The sequence below is a fragment of the Cydia amplana genome, chromosome 13 (assembly GCF_948474715.1).
Source record: "Cydia amplana chromosome 13, ilCydAmpl1.1, whole genome shotgun sequence".
Taxonomy (NCBI): Eukaryota; Metazoa; Arthropoda; class Insecta; order Lepidoptera; family Tortricidae; genus Cydia; species Cydia amplana.
The window spans coordinates 2352315-2376437 of NC_086081.1; the positions used below are offsets into that span (position 1 = coordinate 2352315).

The 24123-nt window shown below is 36.6% G+C and overlaps 1 protein-coding gene across 1 annotated transcript; it reads left to right on the forward strand.

Annotated features, from left to right (window-relative positions):
• Positions 1–9741: 9741 nt before the first annotated feature.
• Positions 9742–19841, forward strand: LOC134653227 (ecdysteroid-regulated 16 kDa protein). Its single transcript, XM_063508554.1, has 4 exons — positions 9742–9892; positions 15155–15268; positions 18813–18931; positions 19516–19841. The coding sequence occupies exons 1-4, from the start codon at positions 9826–9828 to the stop codon at positions 19651–19653; spliced, it is 438 nt and encodes a 145-aa protein (XP_063364624.1). The 5' UTR covers positions 9742–9825; the 3' UTR covers positions 19654–19841.
• The last annotated feature ends 4282 nt before the right edge of the window (positions 19842–24123 follow it).

The following is a 24123-nucleotide window of genomic DNA, read 5'->3' on the forward strand; positions in this document are numbered from 1 at the left end:
CGTCGCCGACATATATATATATATATATATATGTAAGTAATTTTGTTATGTGAAACTTATATGTTGTGTTACGAGACTTACGAGTAGGTAACTTTAAACTTTAACAGCCTAACAGATCCCAATAAGGCCTAGTTTACCCTCTGGGTTGGAAGGTCAGATGGCAGTTGCTTTCGGAAAAACTAGTGCCTACGCCAATCCTTGAGATTAATTGTCAAGCGAACAATAGGTTCTCATGATCCGTGGCAAAATCGAGATAACGCGAGGAAGAATAACTTTGTCACAAGAATATTTGGCCAAATATAAATCCTTACTCTCGTGTATTTGACCTACCTACTCGTATTGAGTCGTATTTTGCCACCTAGTAGCCTCGAATTGGTTGTTATATGTGGCTTTCCATAAATTAAGGGTCCTTATGCTTCAATAAGGACGTTTTCATGGGGTCCCGTTGTTTCCCATAAAGTTTTCCTCCATGAACAGAAAGTTGAATTCTCATAATGTTGAATTATCGAAATGTTGGATTCTCAAAATGTTGAATAATATTTTCACGGATATCACTGATATCAGACTAAATCAATAGGTAGGTAGGTTAGATTCGTTAGGTAGCTTCAGATGCCCGAAGGGCAAATCGCCTAGAAATAGGAGCCACGCGAAGCGGGGCTCCCTAGTTAAGTTCAAGTCAAATTCAACATTTCAGGATTTCAACATTTTAGGAATTCAACTTTATGTTCCTGGACGAAAGTTTTAAGTCATAATGTATTGTTTGTCATATTATCATAACTCATAAAACTGAAACCGTTAACATTTCAAGATTTTAGTTAGGTTATCCTATAGATAGGTTAGGTTAGGTTAGATTTGTTTTATGGCAATCCTGAAAAGTGACGCGTTTCTGAACCAAATGAATTATGACTAACGAAAATTCGAGCAAACAATACATTATGGCTTAAAACTATCTGGGAAACAATAGAAACCCCGTTTTCATCTGAAGTTGCAATAGAAATTGAAAAAGCCACATTTTTTCAAGCTTTTACTTAGTTTCATCTGTCCCGTTGGTTGTCTGTCTGTTCCAATGTGGTTCCAATCAAATCATGCAAATTAAATCCCAACAAAAACATAAATGTGAAATGAGAGCCAAGTTCAATATTGAGAATACGTGTCGTTGTTGACTCGCCGACAAAAGAATTGAGATCTATATGGGTGCCAAGTTCTGTGCTGTGTAGAAAATCCTGAAAATATAAAGGATTTGTCTTGGCTAGTTTTTAACAACAAACCAAGTTTTTGAAAAACTAACAGAAAAATATATATTACCTATATGCCTATACGTAAAAACTAGCCAAGACAAATCCTTTATAATCTCAGGATTTTCTACACAGCACAGAACTTGGCACCCATATAGATCTCAATTCTTTTGTCGGCGAGTTAACAACGACACATATTCTCAATATTGAACTTGGCTCTCATTTCACATTTATGTTTTTGTTGGGATATCATTACTTTTTGTACAGAAATTACTATAGTATTCATCATGAAAGCAGTTTGCCTAAGCTGAAAAGGAGACCCTCGCTAACGCGCGGTTAATTGTCAAAAAGTTTCATTTTTTCTTTTGTATACGCCTTATAGTCTACTTTCATTCCAAATATCAAGTTTCTAAGTAATCTAGAAGTGGGCTAGGTTTTTGGTCTATAAGTATTTTTTTTTTCCATCGATATATCAATAATTTCCAGTTTTCAGATTTTTCCCTCTATATGCACCTAATAGTCTACCTTGATGCCAAATATCAAGTTTCTAAGTCATCTAGAAGTGGGTTAGGTTTTTGGTCTATAAGTATTAATTATTTTTTTTCCATCGAAATATCAATAATTTCCAGTTTTCACATTTTTCCTTCTATATGCACCTAATAGTCGACTTTGATGCCAAATATCAAGTTTCTAAGTGATCTAGAAGTGGGTTAGGTTTTTGGTCTATAAGTATTAATTATTTTTTTTTCCATCAAAATATCAATCATTTCCAATTTTCACATTTTTCCTTCTATATACACCTAATAGTCTACCTTGATGCCAAATTTCAAGTTTCTAGGTCACCTGGAAGTGGGTTAGGTTTTTGATCTATATGTCAGTCAGTCACAAAAATGCCGGTTTTTAAAGGTTAATTTATCAATAACTGTTTGAGCTATGTTTATGAAATAGTGTATTTTGAACAAGCTAAGGGACTTGAATACATGTGCCAAATTTCATGTGTGTAGGTTAAGTAGGTTTCAAGTTGTGAAGGGGTCAAAAGTAGCTCGAAATGGTTCGTGTAATATTACACACGGTTGCTGCGTCGCCAGTTCCTTTTTCTTTGAACTTGGCTGGACACGCTACCGCGTGTCTAGATTTGACCCACTTCTCGGGTGTTCAATGAAGCTGAAAATTTACATAAGTACATAATATGTAATATGGGTGACAATACAATATTTTTATGGTTACCATCGAGCTGATCTGATGGTGATGATACAGACAGTGGTCTTTTAAGTCTTTTTAACTTTGTGATAAAACAACGCAACTTAATTATATTTGAAAATATTTAAAGAAAAATACAGTCAGAAATTAGAAATTTTGTTATCTAACCTCTCTATCACTCTTGCATATTCGAGCGATAAAGAGGCAAATAGCTGAGTTTCGATTTTCGCACTTCCCGATAGGCCCCTTTGTAAACAAACCGCCTTGATGTGTCTATGTCAAATTTTTAATTGTCTGTGAAAACTTGTTAAAAAAAAGTTTAAAACAAAGGCGTAGGCAAAGAGTAGTATAATATGTATATAGCTGGTCAACCAAATCTTGTCAGTAAAAAAAGGCACGAAATTCAAATCTTCCATGGGACGATATCCCTTCGCGCCTACATTTTTCAAAATTGCCGCCTTTGTCTACTGTCAAGATCTGGTTGACCAAGTATACCTATATAGCGCTGGCGGTACACCGAGAAATTCAGTAAAATGCTGCAAATGATGTTAAAGGTATGAAAATCGATACGATTGATCTGTAGAACATTTGAAACAATTTGACCCGAAGCACCAACAAATAAAAAGAAAACGAGAGGAGTTATGACGTCATCTTTTTTTGTAAGGAATAAAAAAAATATTGTTTAAAAACCTATCGTGTTTGGTATTAAACGAAAGGGCTTTCTGAGCCGATTCCAAACATATATCACATCATTACATTTCAGTATTTTTTTTTTATTATAATATAAATAATTTTCAAAACATACCAATTAAGTTTGGGTTTCTCCAGATACAATACGGCAAATTTTTTTTTGTAAAATATACCTCTAATCTTATACCTAATATCCTCATATCTAACCCTAATAAAGCAATTTTGAAATTATATACATTTAGGTTTTTTTTTTATTTTTCAATTTTACATAGTGTGATCTATGAATCTCTCAATTAAATATTTAAAAAGAAAGCATAAAATTAATATATAACGGTTTTTTTCAGAAAGTCGCTTATATCTCGGAATCTATAAGTCGTAGTAAAAATTGTCTATGTAATAATTAAGAAAGAATTAACCGAAAAAACTCACCTTTAACGTCCCCCCTTTCCCGAGTTCTCCGCCCCCCACTCATCAGAACTTTTTCTTACTTAAAGCTTAGATATTACCAAAGGAACATGTAATAGTATTTTATGCAACTGTTGTTTAAGAGAGGTCAAAAAAGGCGAGTGGCGTGAGTAACAAAACAACAAACAACAACCGAAAATTGTTAATAAAGACGCCACTAGTATTTTTTGACTCAGTTAAACAACGTTGCATACAATACTTTTTCTACGATCAAGCACTTACTTTGAAATGCAATGAAATAATAATAAAAATGGATGATGATGATTGTTTCATGTCCTAATGTGATAGGTTGTTCAGTGCGTGGGATTCTTAAGGGGAACGAAAATTTTATTATTTTTGCGCTACGACGCACGGTTTAGGAGATACAGCCCTATAAATATTTTTCTTCCTCTTTTTCTTTTTTTTCTTTTTTTTTTCTTTTTTTGTGTTTTTTAAATCTTACTTAGGGGTTTCTTAAAGGGGAACGAAAATTTGATTATTTTTGCGCTACGACGCACGGTTTAGGAGATACAGCATTATAAAGTTTTTTTTTTGTGTTTTTTAATCTCTTTTTTGTGTTTTTTTTAAATATTAATTAGGGTTTCTTACAGAGGAATGAACATTTTAATATTTTTGCGCTACGACGCACGGTTTAGAAGATACAACCCTATAAAAAAAAATCTTTATTTTTTTGTTTTTTGTGTTTTCTAAATATTACTTAGGAGTTTCAAAGGGGAACGAAAATTTGATTATTTTTGTGCTACGACGCACGGTTTAGGAGATACAGCCCTATAAAGATGAAAATAATCGTACCATTAACCAAAACATGTATATGGTTTACTCATCTGTCAGAAATGACAATTAAAATTAGATTGGAAACAATGTATTCCATACAATATTTTTTAAGTGGTGATTACACGAAGTATCGTAAAAGTGCCAAAAAGATACTGCGTGTATGCACAAATATTTTTTTTGGGGAATAGACTAAAGACTTGTGTTGATAACTATAAGTTAGGGGTTTAAAGGTGTGTGCACGACCCTTTAAATGACAAATAAAAGTACGGGAGTAGAAAAAGCAAGTTTCAATACTCTTATTTTACCCGAATGACATTATTACTCGTATTGAGTAATTCGGCAGGGCTATTATTACACTTTGTAAAATTGAAAAATTAAAAAAAAAACCTAAATGTAAATAATTTCAAAATTGCTTTATTAGGGTTAGATATGAGGATATTAGGGATAATTTGAGGTATATTTTACAAAAAAAAAATTATGGTATTGTATCTGGAGAAGCCCAAACTTGGTATGTTTTGAAAACTATTTTTATTATAATTTAAACAAAATTACTGAAATGTAACTATGTGATATATTTTTAGCATTGGCTCAGAAAGCCCTTTCGTTTAATACCATACACGATAGGTTTCTAAACATTTTTTTTTATTTCATACAAAAAAACATGACGTCATAACTCCTCTCGTTTTTTTTATTTGTTGGCGCTTCGGGTCAAATTGTTTCAAATGTCCTAAAGATCAATCGTACCGATTTTCAGACCTTTAACACCATTTGCAGCATTTTACCGATTTTCGCGGTGTACCGCCAGCGCTAGAAGTGGGCAGCAAAGAGTAGTATAATATATAGAACAGTCGGCAGTCAACGTTTGTTCCTAATAAATATAACATTGATGAATCAAGGCGGTTTGTTTAAAGAGGGCCTGCCGCGATACCAATTTCGTTATCTGCCACCATTAAATTTCGCTCGTATATGCAAGAGTGATAGAGAGGCAGATAACGAAATTTCCCCCCACCCCCCTTTGGATGGTTCTTGTTTGAGTTATAATGTCACTGTATTGAGGACTCAACCTTTCCATTTTTAAAGTGTTTTTATATCGACATGACACTGGCTACTGTAGTAAATGCCAAAAAAGAAAAAAAAAACGCTGTCATAGTAATCGTCAATCGAAATAAACAACGTACAAATATCCAAGAAAAATTTGCAAAATAGTATATGATAAATATGTAAAACATCATTAATTATCGAATTAAGATTACATACAACTTTGTGTAAAAAAAATTGAGGCAATTATACAGCCCGATTATACGGGTTACATCTTGAAAAAGATGATTATCTTGGAAAGAAGAGTAAATATACATAGGTGAACATAATGGTGAACAAAGGTATAGTCAAATAGGTAGGGACATAATTCAGGGTTTGCTTGTCTGGTCCACGCATGCTGTACCTATCACGACCACGGCACGGCCGTCTCCTGCTAACTTTTCGCTATAATAGTAAAATCATAGGTCTAATACCTATGATTTTAATATTATAGCGAACAATATTTCATGTTCATGATCTCGAATTTAAGACTTTAGCTTAGATTTATGGCGTGCGGCCTAGCGCGCGTTGCCTCTATGAGGAGCTGTCAAAGCGCTTTATATCTGTATGCTTTTGATGATGCGGATCAGCATTCTTATCCAGCGGGGCAAGCGGGCAGCCTGCAGAAGGGCACCCTACCGCACTTGGTAGGTCACTACACTCACTACCAGGATTTAGGGCTAATAATTTATTTATAAGTTTTTAATACCTTTAAACGAGCAATTCTTGTAAATTTATTTAATTATTTATATGTATATATATTTCGGGGATCTCGGGAACGGCTCTAAACGGATTTAGATGAAATTTGCTATATGGAGGTTTACGGGGGCGCAAAATCGATCTAGCTAGGTTTTATCTCTGGGAAAACGCGCATTTTTGGGTTATTATATGTTTCCCGAGCAAAACTCGGTCTCCCAGACATTAAGTTTTTAATTTAAGTGTTTTTATCATGTTTCATATTTAAACTTACAGATGTGAATCACCAGCAGAGTTTTTGGAGAGGTGTGGTTTTCTTATTTCCTGTTACCAACCTGAAACACCATACCTACTTAAATATCAGAAAATAATAAAGTGAAGAAAATTAAATAAAGTTGAATGCTTAAAAACTTTAATGTTTTATTAAAATTAAACGAAAAAAAATGTGTAAACTGAAATAGATCTAATTTTTTTATTTGTAGTTGAATAACATATATGTATTTAATCTCCTTTAATTAAAAATCATCTCTGAGTAGATACATATTAAACAATAGGTACTTTTAGGTCTTGGTAGTAATGTTAGGTCTTATGACCTACTGTATTTGACTATATTACTTACCAAGACCGAAGCCTGACCTGTCAGTCACCAACTATTTTGATGCTCTTTGTAGGTAGCATCAAAATAGTTGGTGACTGACAAAGTTACCAAGTTACTAAGGTAGTAGGTACCTATATAGTAGGTAGCAGTAGCGCAATATTTAGTCAAAATATTTTGACTAATTTAGATTACTTTTATGCCAAAAAAGTAATACAAGCTATTCATGTTCCACTTAGTAATAAAATACGGACTTTTCTGAATATGTGGTTTACGAAATGTGTTAAGAGCCAACAGGAGTGGTCATTTCTCCATACAAACGTACTCGACTGTTTCCTCCGTGGGTTTTGAAGCTAGAGCAATGATTTTTTTAACACAGATTAATATTGTCAATAACGGTGTCGGACCGTTTTGCTTTTTTTGATATTTTTGTTTTTTAAGGCGCTAGAGCCCTTCAAAAATGGCCAAAATGGCCTAATTGACTATGCCGCAATGAGAGGCGTGGTATTCAAAACTGATATCAATTAGCCAAAAAAGCAAAACGGTCCGACACAGATAATTTCATAATCATTTAGATTTCCAAATTTGGTTACGATTGGTTAAGTTTTGGAGGAGGAAACAGTTAAAAGTAAACAGGAAACAGGAGGTTTCGTACTCGACCTCGATATTTGAGATTTTTACGCAGGATTTTTCACCTTGTCCTTATCGCATTAGTTTTAGGTGCCGCTTCCGTTAGCGAGACGGGTATATTTACCTAAAATATTTAAATCTCAGCTCCAACAGGAGGCTCTTAAGGTACAACTTGTGGTTTATTAACGTGGTTTAGAAATAGGCAGCTTGAGTTGAGAGAGGTGATGAGTAAATTGTTTCATTTTTTTACAATTTTGAGCGTTTATAGGAGAATGTGTGGAGCAAGCATTATTTGACGTGTAGGTGTGGGTTCAACAAAAAGATCGCTTGTCAATAAGGCATTCTTGCTGTTAAAATTCAATTATTAATAGCCTTTATCGACCATCAGCAATGTAGTCCCTTTTTGATTGATGGAAATTGTCACGTAAGTTCCACTACTCGCCGCCGCATCGCCTACAGCGCATTCGTTGGTCTATCGCTCACAAGATGTCATTAATTCATGTAAACTTACGTACTGAAAAAAAAAAGTTTTACTCTTTGCTATAAATTACCCTTTCGCACGTCAAAAACTCCAAGATGGTGCCGAAGGTCATAGAGAACCAAGTCTACCTTTGGAATCATTACTTGTCAAAATTTGACATTAGCAATCCACAGTTAGGTGACAACCAAACCAAACCATTATAAACCTTAAAGTAATAATAAAACAAAGTTGTTTTTTGTTAAATTATTGTTTGTACCAAATGAACTTCAGCACTTGATGAACTTCAAATGAACTTCAGCAGTTGAATTTCAAATGACGCGAAATCTGACAGTTGCACATGTCGAATAGGGGCCCAGTAGGTACATCAGACGCCATCAGATATATCGGAGCGGCCAAGGTGTTCAGAATATCTGCACACGCGCTCTAACGCCCTGACAATAGAGGCGAGTTCATGAAGATATTGTGAACACCTTGGTTGCTCCGTATATCTGACGGCGACTGCACCTACTCAGTCACGTACTCACCCAGTAAACCACTCATAAATCAATCATAATCGTAATTAAAAATGACTGTTATATACCCATCGCCATCAGAAAATGCGCATTTACATAATTTTGAGGTGACAAACGTTGTAATGAGTCAAGTTTGCTAATAAATGTCGCTCGTAAATATTTTCCCACATTTTTTTAAAACTTCGTTTTAAGAAGTAATAAATGGAATGCATAAAGATGACGACTAACGATGTCGCTAGCCCGATTTTTGACAATTGCGATAGTAATTAATGCAGCTGCGGTCGGAATCCGAACGGTCACCTTAATTACCGAATATTCTCTCAAGCGTGAGTCAAACAGCGTTTTTGGTCATTTAGATCTAAATGTCCCACTGATAGCCATCAACTACTATCAATGTACGATACAGACATGTACGTGATGTACGTGAGATGCGGTTCCGGTGGGGCAAAGAGTAAACGTAATAGACGCAGACTGGACATTTAGTACATGCTCCAAGAAAAACCCTCCACCCAACAACGGTTGAATGTACATGGGTAAAAATTTAGCAGTTAGATAATTTATAATTTGGAAAAGTCCTTAGGGATTAGCTAGTCTTAAGGATAACTCACGCTAGACCTGGCCGGGCCCGGGCTGAAGCGTCCGACATACTGTAATTTTCTATGACGGCTGATCGGTGATCTCGTGGTGCTTCCCATAGAAAATGAAGCGCCGGAAGCTTCGGCCCGACCCCGGCCCGGTCCAGCTTGAGTCATCCTTTACTCGTAGTTGTAGCATCTATCTATGTAAGTAGGTACATCATTTTATGTACCATGTTGCGCTCATAATTTAGGTCCTTTTTTAGACAATTTTATTTAGCACCACCATTATTTGTTTACACAATATTATTTAGCATCAATTTTATTTAGCGTATGTTTGTTTGTTTTCTGAGTAACTTTTACTATGGGACCATCGCCGAAATTGCGAATTAAAAATTAACTTTCCCATAGGAAATATCAACATTAGACCAGTCAAATATGAAACAAACAATGCCTCAAGGGCCTATTTTAGATTTAAGCTAGTTTTTAATTTCTTTTAGTAATACACTGTATATATCTTCTTTGTAAATAAATGATTATTCTTTAAACAAACAATTTTTTTCGGTATTTCGGGGTTGGTCCTATATCTAGTAAAAGTTACTCAGTATGGACTATATTCAAATCGTAAAATATTGCAGAATATTAAAAATCACTCTGCAATAAAATCTAAAACGCGGTTTAGACAAAAAAACAATCTAGAATTAACACGCAAAACAAAACATCCGATAAAGGGTCCATGAACCCTCTATCGGCTACTCTTTGACCTGCGTCTGAGCATTGTTATAAGCTGCATAAAGGTCGCACACACGGCACGCCAGCCAGTCCGTAACGACGCGCGAGTCGACCGCACGCTAGCGCGCGATTAAAAAACAAAATTAAAAATACAACCCCAGCCATGTTGTTTGTTGTATCTGTTGCGGTCTTGCTGGCCAGTGCTCAAGCCAAATTTTACTCGGATTGTGGTGAGTTTTGAAACAGTGTTTACTGTACAGTAATTGTCTGGAAGGAAATTAACGTTTAATGTGAGCGTGAATCCGATTGTGCCTTATGAGTTATGAGAAAGATGATCTCTATAGATGCATGTAAAAACTGCGTTTCTACAGCAGTTCAAAGAAGAATTAATAGCTCTACCTAATAAGTTACTAGAAAATTATGAAAAACCACAAAGAACACCATGTAACTCCATACGTAGTGTAGAAACGTTACTTGAATCATGCAGCTTTGTAATTCATAGTGCGAAGTCTAATACCTACATTTACAATTTGTAAATTGCGAACTCTACTAGTTTCATACCTCAAATAATTATTATTCTCGCTGCTGAGGTCAAAACTTGTAGGCCACCTAGATTCCTTCTTTTCCATCTCGTTTTACATTTGAATGCCTCACTACACTCTTATTTCCAAATTGGAATCACTCAGTACGCTCGTGATTCTTTTGCTTACTCGGCACTTCAAGTCAGCACTAGCAGTAAAAATCAACTGATTATGTTATTAACTGATGATGGAGACAGGAGGTGGCCGGTAGGTAACTCTGTGATAAAACAACGCAAACTTATTGTGTCTAGAATTGTCTCCAAGAGTATTACTTGCCTGTAGAAAGAAAAGTACAGTCAGCGATAAAAGATTGTACCAAAAAACTGTTTTTTTCCAAAAACTTCAGAGTTTAATTTATTAGAATTAGAGTATGGATGTAAATATTAAGTAACATAAATTTCCTTATCGCATTAGCTTTATCCTTGATAATGTACTTCCATTCAGTAGTAGGTGATGTAGTTTCAAATTTTCAACACATCCTTATTCCGGCAGCAATGTGTTCATGTACCTACATGTATAGGTACGTACATACCTCCTACTCTGTCAGAGTTTTGTGTCCATTTGTTACGGCTAACGTCCCAATGCTCGACATGATAATATAAAATAAATATTATATTACATATAGCTGGTCAACCAAATCTTGACAGTAAAAAAGGCGCGAAATTCAAATTTTCTATGGGACCATATCCCTTCGCGCCTACAATTTTCAAATTTGCTGCCTTTTTCTACTGTCAAGATCTGGTTGACCAAGTATAATTACACAAATTGACTAAGTCCTACAGTAAGCTCAATAAGGCTTATAAGTACATATATAATATAATTATCCTACGGCGCATGTGACTGAACTAAAACAAACAGCCAAAAAAATGCTAATCTTTTTTTATGTTTTTAAGCTTGAGTTTTTGGATAAAAATGTAGATCATTAAATAATGATCATGACTGCAGATAACATAACGAGCGCCGGAAAAGCTAAACTTGTTTGGCTATCTCATATGTTTATCTAAAAAAATACAATAACATCGTTATATCGCGATTACGGTACATTTTACAAAATATATTAAATCTATAAATGATGATGTAATGATATTATATTTACAGGATTAGATGTAAATACAGATGTAGTGAACAATTCTATGCCATCGTATTTTCTCGGAATTCGTATTTGACATGTCATGCTACTTCAGTCGACCTCCAAGGGATCGGTTTTAATATTAATGTAACACAGTAGAGACCTTGATTTTTCTCAAATATAATTTATTCATCATAAATAAGATATCTGCTTTTTTCTAACGTTGCTTCGGCTGTTTGCCACGGCTCGTAGAAGCCTGGGGACCGCTTGGCAACAAATCCCAAAGAATTAGTGTTTGCTCTAGTTGTTACAAAAGCGACCGCCATATTCTGTCTTCCAAGTCTTCCAACCAAAGGGGAAAACTAGGCCTAAGTAATTGAGATTAGTCCGGTTTCCTTACGATGTTTTTCTACACCGAACAGCGACTGGTAATATCAATTGATATTGATACCTACTCACTACTACAAATTTAATGATAATTGTGATACTTGTATGTTTTATATCACAATAAGAAAATTAGAATCTACGGCGTACAGGTGCCATCAGATATATTAGAGCGGCTAAGAAATCTCTCACAAATATCTGAACACGCCTCCATTGTCAGGGCGTGTACATATATTGTGAACACCTTGGCCGCTCCGATATATCTGATAGCGACTGCACAAAAACGACCTAGAGTTGGGCCATGCTAACTCTGCATGGCATTTACAATGACAAAGTGTGCGAATGTCACAATCAATGTCAGAATTTCAATGAAACTATGACGTATAATGACATCCCTCACTTTGTTCCGTTTAATTTTCTGCCCTTAATCCCAACTTCATTTGGGGTCGGGCCTTCTTGTGCGTTTGCGCCAAGCCGATCTGTCCTGGCGGCCTAGTCAAGGTGACAATCGCTATCGCTTCGCTTCGCTTCCATATTAGTGTGACATGACAGTGACAGTTGCGTTTCGTTCGCTACGGAGCGTTAGCGATTGGCATGTTGTCTACGGGGCCTGGGTTGTCAACAATGGGATATTTTGAGTTTTTAGGTCTCTTTCGACAGTGTAACCAAGTAGCGTGCCCTCCTCTAGCTCCGACCCTAGTTTGCGGTTAAAATAACCCTTTCTCGTTAGGTACTACCTATTTACAATCGGGCGGGTTCGACAGGATACCCATTGTCCAGTTAAATTCGATCACAATGAACGACGATCCATTCACTACGCACACGGTTTTACTTATACGGCGTAATGTGAATTCGATACAGCATGAACTAGGTACAGTCAAGTGTAAAAATATGGGTGCATATACTTAACTTACTCAAAAATATGTCCCATAGTTCTTAATTCGCTGACATTAAGAGCTATATGGGACATGTTTTTGAGTATGATGTGTGTATACCCATATTTTTACACTTGACTGTATCTGTAAGTTATAAGCAGAGATTGGACAAATTTGCGACATTGCTCGCAATAATGTGGACATGACTCCAAAATTGATTAAATAATTAATCATTTAATTATTTTTTTACCTGAGGTTTAATTTTGATTCCTAATCAATAAATAACACTAAATTTCTTATAATGTAAATTTATTTAAAAAAATAATAAGTATGTTTTCCAAATTTTCTGAAGGTACTCATTTTTTTTATATCAAAAATATATTTAAGTGCTATTTATTGACTAGGGAACAAAATTAAATCTCAGGTAAAAAATTAATTAAAATAATTTTATGATTAATTATTTAATCAAATTTGGAGTCATGTCCACATTATTGCGAGCAATAACGCCAATCTGTCCGATCTATGGTTATAAGTACAACACGGGACATCTGTAGTTTGTATAAGCTCAAGGATGACTCACGCTAGGCCCAGGTAGGCAAGGCAACCAACACTTAATTTTTTAGGGTTCCGTACCCAAAGGGTAAAAACGGGACCCTATTACTAAGACTCCGCTGTCCGTCCGTCCGTCCGTCCGTCCGTCTGTCACCAGGCTGTATCTCACGAACCGTGATAGCTAGACAGTTGAAATTTTCACATATGATGTATTTCTGTTGCGCTATAACAACAAATACTAAAAACAGAATAAAATAAAGATTTAAGTGGGGCTCCCATACAACAAACGTGATTTTTGACCGAAGTTAAGCAACGTCGGGCGCGGTCAGTACTTGGATGGGTGACCGTTTTTTTGCTTGTTTTTTTGCTTGTTTTGCTTTATTTTTTGTTGATGGTTCGGAACCCTCCGTGCGCGAGTCCGACTCGCACTTGGCCGGTTTTATGAGTGGCGACTGGAATTCTCGTGATGCTTTCTATAGAAAACGAAGTGCCGGATGCCTCGGCCCGGACCCGGGTCGTTCAAACGTGATTCATCCATAACTCTTCACCGACTTTGACGTCCGTGACGTGACAAAGTGTGAAGTCCACAATAAACGTCATTTTTTCATAGAAATTTGATGTATAAGGTGACATTTCCACACTTGGTCAAATGGTTAAGTCTGTGTAGACTGTAGAGCTATAGTTTGTACCGCATATACATTTTTAACCGTTTAAGTAGATGAACAATACATTTTTAATTCCGATTCTGTCCCTAGACGCAATATCTCACAAACATGACATATTTGGGACTTATTCAATGAATAAATAACATGTTTCAAACATGTCTGACCTTTCTCTGCTAACATTGAGCTGTCAATGGTCCCATAATCCCGCAGTGACCTTTGACAGTGCCCGGAATAGTAGGATATCTACACTGTCATAGGCTTTGTCGATAAGTGGCTTAGGCGTCCTAGTTTTCCTGACGGTAACTGAAGGCTATAGTGATATTTCTGCATCTTTTAACACATTCTAAGTATCGGGTAATATTTTATGATTTCGTTCCCAGACCGGACGACCCGATAGTCGGGATCGTGGTACTACAGCTTTATATAACGAACTTTTTGTGGTTTGGCGCGGAAATCTTGTTTGGCTGGGTGGCAATGAATGTGTTAATTGGGTCAAGTACCTACTTGTGGTTTCCCCTTTATTTAAGACTTACATATTTCTACGTTTGTCAGTGGCAGGGAGTTCATAGAACCACGATAGAACACAGCTCTCAGCATCTTGCCTAATTTGCACAGAATTGACATTTCTTACATCTCAAAAAAAAAAGAAAACCCTTCCGTCCTCTTGTAACTTGTGTTTTTAATGCCCGCCCCGTCATTGCGTATTGGACCGAGCACCACCGGCCTGTCTATTTTGAGATAGTTAAGGATAAGGAATTAAGGATATCATATAGATCTAGGAGAAAAGATGAGCCAAAAAATCTACGTACTGAGTAGGTAGGTACCTATACCTATTCTTATTCTATTATGTAGAGATTGTAGAGGGAAGGCTCGCGGTTTGGCTGAGCATATATAAATGCAGTATCCAGTACATAATCTTTGAAATTATAAAGCAGTAGGTACGAGTATGTGGCAGTATTTATGTAGGCACATTGAACAAACTACTAAGACGATGGTACGTTGTAAATAACTGTGGTTTGATAATGCCACATATTTGATAATACTTATTATTAAAACTACTGTCTATGTATACTGCCCATATATTAAGGTAGTGTGTACCTACATATGTTTGATACTTTGTCGGTATAGAATAGCGGTAGTATTCATACCTTAACTGTAAATTCGCCTACATTCTGTCAAAAATTATAATGTGTAAAACTGTCCAGTTTACCAAGAACACTCTAAAGGGTTCGAAACGTCGGGATCTGTATTTTGAATTCATTAACATCATATTTGTTTTACAAGTGTCCTACCTTACTTGCCGTAAGTTGTAAGTGTTGTAACTATATTTAGCAGGGAATTAACGAAATAATCGCTTTGTTTCCAGGATCGACGTTGGGGTCCGTGGCGAATGTTGGCGTGAGCGGGTGCGAAGACTCGGCGAAGGAGTGCGTCCTCAAACGAAACACCAACGCCACCATCTCTATAGATTTCACACCTTGTAAGTAGACAGCAGAGTGTTGTTGTTGTTTGTCCTAGGGATCCTTCCACGCCTTGATCTTGAGCAACCGTCTTGCGTTCCAGCTCAGTTCTAACGGCTCAAGCTCATTCTCTACGCTCCGCCTCCGGGTGTGTACGGTCCGGAAATTATTTGACAGTACCTTAATAGTTACTGTTACTAAGTTACGTAGCCCTTGGAGCTTGGAGGATATACGAGGGGCGGCTGAAAAGTTCGCGACCTTAAATTTTTTTTAAAGAGTATTACCGAAAGTAAATGTTAGTTATTCATCGTTAATAATCGTTAGTAACCTAGAATAGAAGATCGTTCGCAGACTGGTTATTGCAAAATGAAGTGAAAGCCACGCATGCGTAAAATGCGCGCCTATCACTAAGCTAAGACGATCGTCAGGATCGTATCAAAACCATAACAACTTGTAAAATCTGAATCGGGCTGAAGGACAAGAAAGGACTTATTTTGTCGCTCCTCACTTTATTCTATTCAAGGTGCAGTTAGCGTAGTAAGATGGATTCTAAAACATGGTCATTTTAGCGCAAACAAAGTATTGAACACTACACAACTGCCGGCTGAGTAGGTAATGCGCGGCGATGTTATATTACAGCTATTAGCATGAGCGGATGCCGTAATAAGACTAATAAGTAACCACGTAACGTCGCTCCACAGTGCGTGTGGCTCAATTTGAAGACAAGAACATTGCCAGTTCTCGTGAAACTGGAGTTTTCTTAGCCGAATGGAACTTATTTGTGTCATTTACTTTTTTCTAGTTGTGCTCTCACGTTCAATGTCAAACGTTAACGTTTTGTTACTCATACACAAGTTACACAACGGATATTTGTTTACGCATAACTATGACTAAAGTCAGAATTTAAAGTAGGTAAACATATAGTAGAAGAATTAAGGAAAACATCAACAACTGACATACCTATTTTCCTCCAACTAAATTTAAATGTAAATAAGTACTGAATTATGACAACACACGAAAGCAGACATTAAAAGTCACAAAGTACCCGTACCCGCCGCCAAAACGCCGCTTCCATAATATTTAGGTTGTAACGCTATCATTTAAAAAAATACCTGAAATTACATGGACATTTAATTAGGTAACATTATAATTTATAAGCATATTATATGTTTGGTATTAAACCAGAGATTAAATAACAAAATAAATAAATAAATCATAAATCTAACCCTAAAATAGCCTGAGGCATTGTTCCCATTGTTTGGTATTAGTTATTGTTGCTAAAAATTGCAATACAAATAAAATAAAACTTGTATAGTAACGGCACCAGTCATGGGACATTTAAGAGGAAATTTTGAGTATTTGTGATATTTCCGTGATACATGTAAAAGTTCTACCGCTTAGCTTGTTAAAAGATGAATATCCTATCCTTCTTTCATGTTTCAGGCGTGTTGTATCAAAGATACTGCAGTCAGTTTCCACATAATTAATAAATTAAAAGTATGTGTTTTTTCTCCAGTCATGGACACCAAAGCTCCAGTAATGGAACCCCGGTAATGGACGTGGATCCAGTAATGGGCCCCCTATAATGGGCATACCCTATCAGTATAAGATATTGGAATAGGGAATAAGTTTTTGGCAAAAAACGAGTTATTAGTCATTTTTGTCACCCGATTGCATTGTCATCCGATTTGCATACGTATCCAAAATTTCAACTCAATCGGAAATCCGAAAGTGGCTCAAATGCCATTTCCAAGATTTGAACCACACTAACTAATACAGGATGGATTTTCTTTTTGGGTCAGTGAGGGCAGCTACCACATCCCGTGCTGCTACGAGAAAACGGTCTTAGAAGACCTTCCCTCGATTTCAAATTAATGAAGATTGGCTTTTACAGATTTTGGAAAAAACATACAGGGTGCGAGGAAAAGGTAATTTTTGACAAACTTTTTTTTTTATGCCAATCGATCCCATTCCTATTGAGGATCAAAAGCTTGTATGGAACAAAAAATAATTTCCGGCTAGAAAAGCCACAAATCGAGGAAAACATTTCCCATACAATTTGTATGAAAATGAAAACTTATTTTTCACATGCTATTTTTGTATGCCAATCGATTCCATTCCTATCCAGTCTCAATAGTTTTTTTGGGGTCAAAATTAAATTTCTCATTTTCTCCATAGTAAATGTATGGAAAAAGTTTTTATTAATTTGTGGCTTTTTAGTACATTACCGTAAGTTGACCCCAAAGAAACTATTGATACTAGATAGGAATGGAATCAATTGGCATAGAAAAATAGCATGTGAAAAATAAAAGTTTTCATTTTCATACAAATTGTATGGGAAAAGTTTTCCTCGATTTGTGGCTTTTCTAGCCGGAATTTTTTTTTTAGTTCCATACAAGCTTTCGATCCTCAATAGGAATGGGATCGATTGGCATCAAAAAAAAGTTTGTCAAAAATTACCTTTTTCTCGCACCCTGTATGTTTTTTCCAAAATCTGTAAAAGCCAATCTTCATTAATTTGAAATCGAGGGAAGGTTTTCTAAGACCGTTTTCTCGTCGCAGCACAGGATCTGTTGGCTGCCCTCACTGACCCAAAAAGAAAATCCATCCTGTATAGAAACTAACAGGGCAAGTTAAATAAAATTTTGTAAAAACGATATTAATTTATCCGAAGTCCGAGGAGACCTCCTGACATAGTTCGTACGAGTAACTACATTATACTTCTGTATTGTTTAAACATGAAATTACGCCATGGCAAGCATCATTATGTAAATTATCCCATCATAGGAGGTATGCAGTTTTACAGCTCCTATAATGGGATTGGGCAAAATACCACTATTTTTTATACATCTCTAGAGTCATAACATAATGTGTTGTATACCTTATCTCATGGTAGATGCAATTAACAAAACACATTCTAGTTTACACCAAGTAATAATTAACTACAATTTAATATATGAACTCACCTCTCTTAGCGAAGTTGTTAAGAATTCTTACTGGTTATTTTTTCCAGTGACACGACAACTTTTGGGTTGGCGCCAATTTCTTAAAAAGTAACCGAAATTAATAAAAAGTCAAACTTAAACAGCTCTATGACTCTTATTTATGGTAAAATATTGCCAGTGTTTATAAACTACTTTTACATACTTATTTTAGAGGATTTGTGGTTTTATGTCCCATTACCGGTTCCACGTCCATTATAGGGTCCATTACGTTACTCATCTTTTCTTTGTTTCGTAACACGTAAATGCGTAATAAATACAAAGGTAGGTATGCGTATAGTCATTCAGTGATCACGCACGCCGCTGCGTGATGCAGTCGTGTGATTGATTCATTAACTATGTAACAATAATGTGTCTCGTCTGACCTTTGCTCTACATAAGGGTATAATTGGCAATAAGTATTTTTGTTTTAAAATCGCTTATAATTCATTACATTCGATTCGATTCCAAACGGCGAAATATGCGCAACATGTCGAAGGTCAGATGAAATCTTGTCAGTGTATGTCATTGATAATTAATTAATTATCATTCACGTAAGTGTGTACCTAATTTTCAATTCCAGCGGTAGCAGCGAAAGAGATAACCACAGAAGTTCACGGGGTCATCATGAACCTTCCCGTGCCGTTCCCACTGCCTCAGCCCGACGCCTGCAAGGGCAGCGGACTGATCTGCCCACTCAAGGTAACTAACACGTACCAGTGGGGAGACACTCCTGACTTCGTGCAAACTCGGCTCCGTTCGGCTCAGCATTGCTCCGAGCAATTGTTAGGGTTGACACAACTTGACGTCCCTTTGCGTGCACGACCACAGATAAGATAATCACTTGAATTTTGACAACCCTAAATAGCCGAAAGGGATTGTGCCATAAGTTAGAAAGGGATATCATGATTCGACCCTGAATCGCTGTCAAACTTTGGTTTTGTAGGAAGTGTCCTTTCTGTACGGTAATACTATTACTTATTCTGTGCTAACACAGTCACTGGATGGAAGAAATACCACAGAAGTGCACGGAGTCATCATGAACCTTACCGTGCCGTTCTCGACCGCAGCTAAATAAGGACGCTACGCACGAAAAATTTTGACCCACCTGTTCCTATCTCTGTCGCACGCGTGTAATTGTAAAATTGTCCCGCCTATGATGCCGGCGGTCAATGACACTGTGCGAGCAGTACAGCAATATACCTAATTATGCGCGTGCGATAGAGATAGGAACAGGCGGTTCAATGAACACAATTCGTCTTAACGTTAAGGACGTTTTTTTGCAGGCCGGTGAACTGGCCAAGTACGTGACGTCACTGCCAGTCCTCAAGTCATACCCGAAGGTCAAGGTCGACGTCAAGTGGGAGCTCAAGACGGACAGCGGAGACCTGGTCTGCATCATGATTCCCGCCAAGATCAATTAAATACGATAAAACGTCTTAAGCATGTGCCAGACGGCAGACAACCACAGTTTCTGCAAGATGACCTTGGTAGAAAAACAGTGGTTTTAAGCCATGTAGCAAGTGGTTGAAACCAAATTCTGCATGACCTTTAAACGCCCTTGGTAGACAGGCGTGCTCTGCCAACCATTGGCAGAAGCAGTGGTTGTAAACCATGTAGACAGCCGCGCTTCTACCAAGGTCATCTTGCAGAAACTGTGGTTGTCTGCCGTGTGGCACATGCTTTACTACGAAAGGAAGTTCTTTTGATTATATTATTCGTAAACAAAACGCGGGGTCATAGTTACTATGTCTTTCACTCATGCTACGACCAGTATAAAAAGTAACAGTGGCCCGACGCCTTTGATGTTTGCGTAAATGCCGACGCACAAGAACACAGTAGGGTTGTCACAGACTTTTACACAACTGCCCAAAAACGGACTGTCCAGTGTAATAAAAGAAATATTCCTATTTCTAACGAGGGAAATATTACAATTCGCGGAACTTCACTATTTGTTAGTAAGATGTAAAAGCAATTTAAGTCATTTAAAATAAGGGCTATATTTGATTGGCAGAGATAAATAATATCGTTTTAGAGAAAATATAAATTTGTTAAAACTCTTTTCGTATCGAACTACGTTTCGAATCCGAATACGAATTACGAGTCGAGTCGACATTTACGAAACTGTGAAAAATCTACTATTTTCCAAATTATACCTTGCTTTTATATCACAGACACCGAAATCACAGTTCAATTGTCAAAATTTGTCATTTTAGTAGGTAGGTACCAGTGAAAGCATATAACTGGAAACCGCCTTTGGGAACATTACCGTTCAAATTCTCGGGCCAAATTAGCACACATACACAATTACGCCTACATTTAAATAAGACGATACGTTTACAGAGCCTGTCTCTATTACACTAACGTACACAGCTAAGTGTAGATGAAATGCATATAATGTCAATAACTACCAATCAGCGACATTAATCCGCTAATAACCTTCTTGCTGTACGTACTGGCCGCTGAGAGTTCGCGGTTCATATTTGATTAGAATATGACTCGGACAGGGATAGGTTTATGCCATACATTGAAGAACCAGTCCAATAATTCACGTATAATAATTTAATGCAGATTAAAAGACAACTAGTTAAAATGTTGTTATGAAATTAAATGACAGACTAACTCAACCTAATTAAATTCATTGTTGTAGGTATAAATGTATTCCGCTATAATAAGTATTTTGTATATTTTATTATCAATCTGTATGGCAGTGCGAAGTCACGTTCAGAGCCTGTACCATGAGTCACTGACAGTGTCAAAACTGACATTTACGCTATCGAGAACGTAATTTACTGTCTATACATCTCGTTTGCACTAATATGCGAGTACGAGCGAGATGTATAGAAAGTAAATTACGTTCTCGACGGCGTTTATGTCAGTGCCAAACTGATGGTAGCCGTACTATGACCAACCGCTTATTATGACGCAATTACTGTGCGAAGTTTGGTTTTCATATGAAATTCTTTGTGACTAAGTCGGATAAGATGACTTCGCTTATAATAGTGATAAACCGCTTACTATGACCTATAAATACTATTTTTATGGAATTATGTCCGGTTATACTGACAAATTCGCTGGTTTTCGTGGCCGGCCCCACATATTTCCCTGCGAGGACGTCTGTGGCGTTTAAATTGTTTTAGTTTTTACTCTCAGTGAAAGTTGATAATTGGTATAAGGTTAATAAAACTCATCTCTCACAAAATAGTTTGAGATTAATTTGGAAAAAATAAAATAAAAAGCTTATCAACTATGCTTTATATGACATCCGCTTAGTATGACATGTTTGTTACTTCCCTTTAATGTCATTATAAGCGGATTCTACTGTATATAGAACATACCTAAACCAATCATAAGTTAATAAAATAGTCTACTTCATTTGTAGTGTCCGACCGAAACATGTTTTTTTGCCGAAACCGAAACCGAAACCGAATGTTCGGCTTTCGCTCTAGTTTCGGCCGAAACCGAAACCGAAACTTTTGTAGACTTGTTAAAATCGTTGAATAAATGTCATAAAACCGCTTCTACACACATATTATGGGGCTGTCAACACCCAATGTCCTTGAAATTGATGTTACTTAAGCAGTTTTTTATGAAAATTACTAGACCTAGATGTTAGACCAAGATAATTCTGCAACGATTTTGATAAGTTGATAACACACGCAGTGCAAGTATTATTTTAAACGTCAAAACTTTTATGAAATTATGACGTATAAATAACATTTGCACTAGTTGCACTGCATATGCTATCAAAATCATTGCAGAATTTTCTTGGTCTAACTCTATTCATTCACCAGTCAAGTTAACATGTAGACACAGGGTCAACCAAAAACGAAATTTTTTGTTAACAATATCGCAAGGCCGGGTACCGATCTTCACCTGGGCCGAAAAGTCCGAAGTGCCCCATTGAGGCGAACTTTCATGCGAAGTCAAAGCCGTGCTTAAGGCTTCAGGATAAGTAGTTGAGCACAGACTCCAACCAATGTCCATTGTATTCAAAAGCGAGACCGCAGGCCGAGCATGGCGCAGCGAGGCCAAAGGCTAAGCTGAAGTAGAGGACATGTGGAACACAAACCAATGGTAAATTGAGGTAAAAAGTGAGGCTAGTTTTCTTATTATTATCTTGCCCAGGGCCCAGTAACATGCGACAGTGCTATCTCATTCACTTATAGGTATTGACAGCCTCTTAAGACTGCGTCAACCGTCCAGTGGCGCCCTCATTAGTGGAATTGTGTTTTATAATAAACCAATTAATGTCTGTACCAGGGATGTTGCGGATGCAGATTTTTTGACATCCGCGGATGCGGATGCGGATGCAGATATTTAAAGGCTCACATCCGCGGATGCGGATGCGGATGCGGATGTCAATATTAGGTACTTAGAAAATGTCAAATATTACATTTTTAGTATTTTTTTATTTAAAAAAAACGAAACGTTTAGTATTTGAGAAATAATATAGGTGCGTTATATTTAATAAACAGTAACTTGGCCGACTTTTCTGGATCTAGACGATTTCGTTATAGTTAATGACGAAATCACCTAGCACTTACGCCGCCGCTAAGACGTTCATGTACCCACTTGTTCGACATCCGCATCCGCATAAGCTCCGCATCGATTTTATGCGGATGCGGATGCGGATGCGGATGTTGAAAATAATGCGGAAGTTCCGCGGTTGCGGATGCGGATGCGGATGTTCGCAACATCCCTGGTCTGTACCTAATATACATGAATCAGTATATGTAGGTATTAATATTGTTGTCCTACTTATTCCCCAACTTTTGGTCTTTGTCCGAAGTACCATTTCGTAAGTTTCGGCCCGGCCGAAAGGTTCGGCCGTTTTTTGGCCGAAACCGAAACTACAGCCGAAACATGATTTTTTGGCCGAAACTGGCCGAAACCGAAACCGAAACCGAACCTTCAGTCGGACACTATTCATTTGGCATAAAACCATCCCTATTATCCTCGCAATTTAAAAAGTCGTATGTTGTTATGAAAGTCGTATGCAGTTGTTACGTTTTAGCTTAGCACGGTAGTATTGAAAAAATGTCGTCATGTTTATTCCAAATTTTACTTAAGGCTCCGTTAACGATTTTAGAGCCAAAATGTATAATTGATAGATTTAGTCGTTGAAATTGTACTCCTTTTGTTACGTAATATCTAAATAACAAGTATTGGTTTCTATTAAAACGTCTTCTCATCTTGCCTTTTAATAATAAGGTCCCGAGCGTACGTCACCGGCAATATATGACGAGAAGGGGCAGTTTTTAAAAATTCATCAAAAAATTATAGTTATAAATTATAACAAATGATGTATAAGAACAGTTTCAGGAAATGTTGTAGATTGTTTAAGTATCAAAATTACGTTGAAATTAAGTCGATTTTCACGAAAAATGTTTACTTGTTTTGAAGTCATTTCTGGTGAAAATTGATTTCGTCTAACTTTCATTTACTCTTGTTCAATATAATATAACAAAAATGTAGTCTATGCAAGTTGGAGTACAGGATATGTGTAATAAAAAGTTACCATTTTTAGCAGTCCAAACTTTACGAAATTTACAAATAAGATCGACTAAATCAGTGCTTTACGCGCGTTTACCTAAACGTCCATCAGAAAAAAAATCATTACTAATTTAGTGAGCCAGTTTTCAAAAAAATGATCTGTACAAATGCAAGATAAGAAGACGTGCTAATAGATACCAGTACTTGTTATTTCTATTACGTAACAAAAGGTGTACAATTTCATCGACTAAATCTATCAATTTTACATTTTTGCGTCTAAAATCGATACCGGCCTCTTAAGTTATCTGTTTACTACAAGTGAAAAGTGATTCCACTGTCCTTGATATGAACTAAAACAACTTCTGCACCACTTCACGACACATGAAGACATTTTTAAT

Excerpts from the sequence above, each read along its gene's own strand:
- LOC134653227 (XM_063508554.1), top strand. The coding sequence starts at position 9,826 with ATGTTGTTTGTTGTATCTGTTGCGGTCTTGCTGGCCAGTGCTCAAGCC. Across the intron at positions 9,893-15,154 it reads CAAATTTTACTCGGATTGTG|GATCGACGTTGGGGTCCGTG; the intron begins GTGAGTTTTGAA and ends CTTTGTTTCCAG. Across the intron at positions 18,932-19,515 it reads GACTGATCTGCCCACTCAAG|GCCGGTGAACTGGCCAAGTA; the intron begins GTAACTAACACG and ends GTTTTTTTGCAG.